Genomic DNA, 8,368 nt, shown 5'->3' on the forward strand with positions numbered 1-8,368 from the left:
ACATCACTATTGGTCTATTGATTAATTGAAATTAATTTTAAAAGTATTATAATATATTGTTGTAGGTTTTTACATTACGCCAATCCTATTATGGTTTTGTCTTATCACTTCAAATTCGACAAGCCAACCGAAGAAAATTAAGTGTTTTGTCCTCATGGTGTTTTAAAAGAAAATTATGTATATTATAAAAGACACACACCAGATAAATTAAGGAAGCGATTCGACGAGTAAAATGACCGCATTTTTATTATTTCAGCATAATATATTTTTGAATATTTTCATGAACACATAGAACTTACCTACAGACAAGTATAAGTATGATGACAGATATTGGATTGGAAGCTTAGCATAACATACCAATATAAAAAAAATCAGAAATTAATAGAAGTATGTCATTCGCGGAAGCAATAAAATTAACTAAAATCTAAAATTCAAGAAATAAACCAAACTCAACCGTTGTTTTACGAACATAGACATATTAATTTAATAATTTATTAAATTTAAAATAACGTCAGGCCGTATTTAGCTATGCAAAACAAGTTTAGAACTTAAACAAATCACAACAAATACAATTTGTTTATACCGTAGAACTATAATGAATTGTTAAATGCGCATCACTGCCACTTCATAAAGACATTGTGTTTTAGTTGCATTTCTATTATTGCAAGTAAAACGGACATTATGAGATAGCAGAATTGTTCTCCAATAAACTGCGTATATTTAACTCGAATAAATAATACATGATCACGAATAATTAACTAGTGACGCCAAAATTGCATTAAACATACATAGCCATTGATTCTTTTTAAAGAATTGTTTATATAGTTATAATGTTATATCCAACATTTAATTTTACATAACTTACTATGGTATCTTATTCTGTAATATTTATGTTCTTGCATAGACTTTAAGGAAAATTAACGTCCATACTTATGTTTGTACTATAAAAACAAAACGGTCAGCTTATCTGTATGAGACGCCAGTCAGTCAGTCGTATTGTCGATTTCTTAAATGTATATATTATTATTTTACAAATTTAACTAAAACATAGTAACTATGAACGTTTTTAACAGTGACTATGACATTGGTTTTCTTTTTGTTTTGTTAGAGAAAAAACCTTCGAGATGTGCATACCTTTGGCCATTAGTATCAATAAATCGTTGGGTGTATTTTATATGCATTTTCGTTAATTTAGTTTTCAGTTTCAATTTCTAAATACATATTGGGTGTTATGACTTTTTTCATATTTTCGTAGGCCGCATTCATAACACCCCAACTTACGAACGATCGTGCCGTATTAAATCCACAGCCACGGTAAAAATGTGCGATGCTGTTGCCGCGTTCGCGATATATTTTTAAAAATGATTGTGTCATGCTTTCTGCAGCGTGTCCCATATCACTTTGCATTGCTACCTTGATGACATTTAATGGATAAAATAATGTACTTATACTGGCTCCAATAATGGCTCCGGAAATAAATTCTTGTGCAGCTTTTGTGGAGATCGAAGACTGGAATAATTAAAAAAAAAAAAATAAATAAATAAAAAAAGAATATTATATTTATTTTATTTCAAAATTTGATAAAAACAACATAACCTAGACTACAGTAGTTATTTGTGATTTACATTGGTCAATTATAAAGTCGCAAGTGTTATTTTTGGGTGAGAGTAGTGAGAATAATAATGTCTCCTCTACAGCCTCTCGTACCCAAAAACTGGTTAGGTCGAGTTTTCATGACAACTGTAGTATTTCTTGTCGAATTGATATTTGTCTGTATTTTGTAAAATGTATAAAGACAAATTTTTTGTACACTGTTCTTTATATCTACAGTAACAACAGAAACGTATCAATACTTATCTCGTGTTTTAACTCCATTCATTATGCCGATTTGCGTATATGACGAACCTTTTGAGATTGTCGTTTGTGAGAAAACATACTACGTTAGAAGATGTGTTAACTCTCTTGGACGTTTTCTAAATTTTCTTTTAAGAAGCATAAATCGTCTAAAAGATTAGGTTTAGGTGAATAATAAAAATGTCACTTTCAGGAAGTCATTCCCCATGGTAATTTTTAACAAACTTGCCAGATTCTTTAAAAAAAAATTATAATGGTGAAGACCAGTGCGATGCATTGTGTTACGAATTGTATTAAATATTACTACAATAATTTTACCTTTAGATATGTTTAAACGTATAATAAAAAGATCACAGTTTTGCGAGTTCCCGATTGTTACGTCGAAGCGTTGACAAATTTCGGTGTTCAATAGTCAATGTAACAGAAATAATTATACAGCAGAATGGGACTGAAGTAAAACATCCCGGGGATTAAGTTGAGTTTAGGGGCTATGGTCGGATTGACATGACCACGTGTAGATCTTTTTAATCTGATTACGGCAAGGTAATTTTTTTGTGGGGGAAATATCCGGTTACCCGTTTATTCGACCTGGAAGTTCGGATACAAAATCCGGGTTTTGTCCGGTTGTACAAAATGGGTATCATTTGAAAGCTTATGGAAATACCTTTCTAAAAAGTGGTTATATGATGGATTGGTTTCAATCGGTTCCGGAGTAATACAATAAATTGGTATTTTTGTACCGAAACTTTTTGAAAAACCCATAAAAAGTCGAAAATGGTCCTAGAAACTGAATACCACATTGTAGCTTACACTCTGGCCTTTCCAAAAATTTGAGATTTCCTCTACTAATATGTTTCTAACCTTTACAGCTTTGTAGTTCCGAAGATATTGACTTTAAAGTCGAATACCGGCTACTTACAAAAATAATAATGTAATAAATAAAAATAAGAAAACATAACAAAAATAAAAATAATAATAATATTTAGAAAAACTATGGATTGCGTAGCCGGTGTTGGACATACCTAGAGGAAAGAATCTCAAGTTCATAATATGCATCACATATATCTTTGGAACTGCAAAAAATATCAGCACATATGATACTATTTTGTAAAGGCAAGAATATAGGCTATAATGTAGCATGTAGATCTTAATACCGCTTAATGGGTCTATTTTCGAGTTTTTAGGTGCTTTTCAAAAAGTATTGGTATAAAAATACCAATTTTCTTGCATTACTCCGGAGCCGGTTCCAATAACCCTATAATATGACAACTTGCCATTTTTTAAAAAAAAAACTTATTTTGTATTCGATCTTTCGGGTCAAATAACCGGGTATTTCCCCCACGAAATAATCACTTTCCCTTAATCAGGTTTAAAATATCCACTTGCAGTAAAAAAATCAAAATGATCCGAGCATAGCCCCTAAACTCAACTTGCAGCCATACCGGCAACAATATCCAAAATTTGTAAACCCTTATTCTAAGCAACTCGTTTACTGTGAATTATTCACAGTGACATCATTAAATCTACCCGACATTTTATATTTATTTCTGGATTTCATGTAGGATATGTAAGCATTGCGGTTGGAGCAGAATAACGCATTTATAGCAAGGGCATATTATATACATTTTAAAACAAGTCGTTTTAAAATTACTTACTCTTTGAGGTAATCGTTCACTAGCTTCTTCACGTAAAATGAAGAATAGAGCATTTGATGGACCATTTCGCCATAGTACTGGTACTATACCTCGATAAAGTTCTTTAAATCCGTGATGCGTCAGGACATACCTGTAATTAAATATATTCATAGATAGAAATCCAATAATAAAAAAAAAACACAAAATGACTTACCTAAAGGCGAGATGTGTATTTGCGAAATGCTCGTGGTATTTTGAATGAGCCAATAGGGTTTGGACTCGCTCAAATGGTAATAAGACCGTTTCAACTGTTCCTGCTGCAATTCCGGCAATAATTTTAGCTTTATACGCGTTCATATCGTAATCGTCCACGAGATATCGCCTTGTTCCATCAAAGATACCAAACATTACCGACAATGAAATGGTCTTCTGAGCGAGAGGGGGGAATATACCTCGATACAGAAACATTAGTCCTTCATGGCGCAGCTGACTAAATGCAGATGTTATAGGAACATCATGCAAAATTTGCCGAAAAATCATCTTATATATGGGGTATGTGATACCAATATTGACAAAAGCTGCTCCACAACCACAAGCAAACTCCCTCCAGTCGAATGAACCAAAGAAACGTTCGACGAATATACTGCGTCCAGGCGGAATGTTTATATTGCCAGGCTTTTGCCTAGAAGGCTGGGTAATATGGTTCGGTTCGACAACCATTTTCGAATTTGTTTTTACTTAAATAAAGAATTTCTAATGTATGCAAAATTATGAAACTGGCCGATACTGCTAGCTTTTTAACATTGTTTTGTTGTTGTTCCGCAATATTTGTCAGCTGTTGATAGTTGTGCCCTCAACAACTAAATCACTTCCCACTGCCCACTTCACAAGTACACACCGTAGTTCTGAATATTGAAAACATGATTATTAATTATATAATTGATAAAATTGATTTTAAATAAATACACGCATATTTTTCACTTGAACCATTTTAGACAAACATACGGGGCACTTAATTCAATACTGTTATTTCTATGCGATCAGGAGTAACGTCATAGATTCAGATGTCAATGCTTTTTTGATAGGGGATGTACGAGACAGGTCACGATTTCGACTTCACATAAGAACTGCCGAATAAAGCGTCAATAAGGAAAAAGAGAATAATTATACAAAGCAGAAATGCGTGATAAATACAAAAACCAAAGCAAAAACCACGATTGCTTGTGGTTTCTAAAAGATCGCAAAATTCGTTTTAAGGGTTCTAGCAATACTATTTTCTCTTAAAAAAAACAGCTGTTTATTTACTGTAGTAATGACATGGTAGAAGAATACAGGTAGTCACATTGACTCAGCTGCTGGGACCATGAACTGTCAAACCAAATTTGAAAACTTTGAATGAAAAATTATTCAAATTTGTAAAAATTGTTGAAAAATGTATATCAAAACAACCCCCGATTGGTGTCGTATTAGAAAACCTTTAAAAACATTAAAATTTTGTTGAAATATTCATGTTTCCAAGCTTTGATGCAGCTATCTGTATTCTTCTACCATGGGAACTAGCTTGTACTAGAGCATGATACAATTGTTACAGGTAGAAGCAAACCTGGGGCTGGATTCTTGTTCTATGAAAATATGAAATGAAAAATATTTCCTTTATAAAATTGGGCATTTCTTTCCTTTATAAAAGTTTTCATAAAACAAGAATTGAGGCCCTGATATACAATAGGTATACAGCTTTTTGATATAGAATTTCACTGCAGGGCAATATTAACATATTTTTTACATTATAAAGGGAAAAACACTGTTATAATTTACAGATCGCTAACAGCGATGATGGTGAAATTTTTTGCGGTTAAAGAACATTGACCCCAAATTAGGTAATATAGTCATATATTTCAAGTTTCTTTAAATTGCAAAATGTAGAATACTTTATTTATATACAGTTTGGTTTCAGTTTGAAAGGGATGTTGCTCTTTTCACGATTTTCTAGCGATTGCTTGAAGTGTTAAGAGATTTGGACCTACAGCTAACAACAATACATTCAGGGGAATGATATGAAATCATTAATATTAATTTTTTTAAGACCGTTCTTCTGCATTTTAAATTTAATAATCTAAATTTCAAAAATTAACGTTTTTTTAATATAATAATTTGTTGAAAATTGTTTTGTTTACAGTTTTGTACATGACACTTGTCAAGGTAGATCTAACAGGTAACCGCATCGGCGAATTGCTACCCTCAAATGTCAAAATTGGCATCTAAGGCGGCAAATTTGCTTCAACCAATCAGAAACGAGGTGTTTGTCTACATTTTATTTTGTGTGCCTCTCGTCGTAAATGAACGTCGCAATAAAAGTTGCTATAGTAAAACAAATAAGATTAAAATAAGTATTAATTGTAGTATTGCGATATTTTTTAAACCAAGAAACTTATAATGACTATATTTTACTGGTTTAAGCCGAAAGTTTTCCGGAACTGCAAATGGCAAGAGTCGAATTCTTGCACTACTTCCCGTGATATGCTTTGGGAATCTTCGATGTTGAGGCTAATTTAATTCTTAAAGCTGCATTCCATTCTAACCTCCTTCCTTCATTTTCTTTTAATTTTTTACTGGTTTCACTCTAAACTTGTTTTTAAATTATTAAGGTACTTTTAGGGAAGACAACATAAACAAATTTGTTGTTGCATTCATTTAGGGCGAATTCTTCATTACAACAATTTGTTTTGACATTTAATGGTGCCGTTAGCTGGGCTGATGCGATTACCTAGTACATCTACCTTGACACTTGTATTACTTACAAAAACAAATTTGTATGTGGTTGTTGTTAGATTTGTTGTACAACAACACTTGCTGTTACCTGTATTTTTCTATCATGCACTAGAGAGACCCATGGTAGAGTCAAGAAGGTAAGGTCAAGCATGTTTACATATTTTTTCAAAATTATTCATTTGACAACATCTTATTGTCAAAATGTGTATTTATAAATTCAATCCATTGTACATACACAAATCAGAGACGAATCAAAGTGCGTGAAATTGCTAATATCATGGGCATCTCAAATGATGGAGTCCATATAATTTTGCATGAAAAACTACAGATGAATAAGTTTTCTGCAAGATAGGTGCAGCATTTATTTACAGTCGATCAAAAACGCATAAGAATGAACATTTCTCAAGCTTTTTTGGATTCCTTTAAGCGAAATAAAAAGGATTTCAAGCGTCGCTTCATAACTGTTTATGAGAGATGGATCCACCACTATGCTCTAGAAACGAAAGAACAACCCAAACAGTGAAGCTGGTGGAATCAATTCAAATTTTTTGGTACTTCAAAGATATTTTATTGATTGACTACGAGTATCTGCAATCGGGTAAAACAATAAAATCAGAATACAATTGCCACCTTTTTGATCATAAAAAAAATATATATATTCCTGATTTAGTTCCCATGGACTTATGATTGTTTCCAAATCTAAAAAAAATCCTTTCTGGCAAGCGTTTTACCTCAAATGAAGATGCAATTACAGTAGTAAACCACTATTTTGAAGACCTCATGGAAAAGCGTTGGAATATGTGTATTAAAGTTTCAGGAGATTATATTGAAAAATGAAAATATTTTTGAAAAAGTTTCCGAACCGCCCTCGTATCGACAAAATCTACAGTTTTTGGAGCGAAATAAAAATTTCGAGTTATATAAAACATGATTTTGAAAAGAAAGTTTGATCTTTCACTAAATTTTCGCGGTTTTAAATTATTTATTCAAAATGCATGCAACAATTTGTTTGGTTTTTTGTTTTGATAGTAATTCTGACATTACATGCCAAACAGTTAGACCCTCTATATAATTGCATTTTTTTCATTGTACCATGGCCGACTTATGTCAATTTAATTTTAACGCATGATCTGTTTCAGAACTGCAAGAATTTTAAAGTGTGGGCTTAAATTGAGTTTAGCTCCAGCTGGCGCAAATTTCTGAAATATTTAACGAAGATAGGTCTTGTTATGCTAATCACAACGACATATTTTTTTGCAATACTTCCCGAGATAAAAGGTTCCAAAGTTGCAAAATACCCATTTTTTCTTTATTATTTCTAAACCGATAAACGATGTAAAAACTACCGGTAGGTTTTAGTATCCTGATTACAACAAATAGACTTTTATGTCAAATAGACTTTTTCAAGGCGCAACAATTGTTTTTTATTGACCTTTTTTCCTCAAAAATCGTATTTTGCGGAAAACCCTAAAAATTAGATGGAATATTGGTGTTTCTCAACAAAATTGAATCCAAGATAGTAGAACAAGAATGTTTTATCCCAAAATTATACATTTTGATAACCGTTAACTTAGAAAATATGCATTTCTGTTGCCTCTAAATTTGAAATAAATTCGAATTGTTTTCTTTTTTATTCAAAACAATACACACATATATAAAGTGTGTATAAGTTTTGACGGAATAGGGGCAAAGAAAAAAATTGTATTTAGAGGGTAGCTTTGTTCTACCTTCTGTAAATATGCCATAATTTAGGGAGCTCCCAACAATATAGGGCTTAAAAGTAAAAGTGACAACAGATATGTAAAACGCATCCAGTCTTCAGGGACTTTCGAAGGATATGAATACGGCTCCGATGATGTTACATTTACAACCCATGCTGCATTTAAAGCCAAGTTAACCTTTTCAAATTTCACTGCATAGTAAACAGGTTCCCATCTCTGATTTGTGTATGTACAATGAATTCATAAATATACATTTTGAAAATGAGAATGTTTGACATGTGACAAGTTAAATTACAGAAAATACAGAGATGTGCTTTACCTTCTTAATTTTACCATGGGTGTGTCTAAACACACAAAATTAACCCACTGAATCTATTAAATTTAGTGGGT

At 32.1% G+C, this 8,368-nt stretch overlaps 1 protein-coding gene across 2 annotated transcripts; it reads right to left on the minus strand.

Annotated features, from left to right (window-relative positions):
* Positions 1 to 456: 456 nt before the first annotated feature.
* LOC101895499 (mitochondrial nicotinamide adenine dinucleotide transporter SLC25A51) lies at positions 457 to 4,713 on the minus strand. 2 transcript variants are annotated; one of them, XM_005188296.4, is made up of 4 exons: positions 4,494 to 4,713; positions 3,703 to 4,393; positions 3,510 to 3,639; positions 457 to 1,509 (listed from the first exon to the last, which is right to left on the minus strand). In XM_005188296.4, exons 2-4 carry the CDS (start codon positions 4,206 to 4,208, stop codon positions 1,192 to 1,194), a joined length of 954 nt encoding a protein of 317 aa, XP_005188353.1. In that variant the 5' UTR covers positions 4,209 to 4,393; positions 4,494 to 4,713; the 3' UTR covers positions 457 to 1,191. The 2 variants fall into 2 exon arrangements, with proteins under 2 accessions (XP_005188353.1, XP_005188352.1); XM_005188295.4 differs by having other exon boundaries at positions 4,455 to 4,713.
* Between the last annotated feature and the right edge of the window lie 3,655 nt (positions 4,714 to 8,368).

This window comes from Musca domestica, unplaced genomic scaffold (assembly GCF_030504385.1).
Source record: "Musca domestica strain aabys unplaced genomic scaffold, Musca_domestica.polishedcontigs.V.1.1 21, whole genome shotgun sequence".
Taxonomy (NCBI): domain Eukaryota; kingdom Metazoa; phylum Arthropoda; class Insecta; order Diptera; family Muscidae; genus Musca; species Musca domestica.

Excerpts from the sequence above, each read along its gene's own strand:
- LOC101895499 (XM_005188296.4), bottom strand. The coding sequence starts at position 4,208 with ATGGTTGTCGAACCGAACCATATTACCCAGCCTTCTAGGCAAAAGCCT. Across the intron at positions 3,640-3,702 it reads AATACACATCTCGCCTTTAG|GTATGTCCTGACGCATCACG; the intron begins GTAAGTCATTTT and ends ATTTAATTACAG. Across the intron at positions 1,510-3,509 it reads GTGAACGATTACCTCAAAGA|TCTTCGATCTCCACAAAAGC; the intron begins GTAAGTAATTTT and ends TAATTATTCCAG.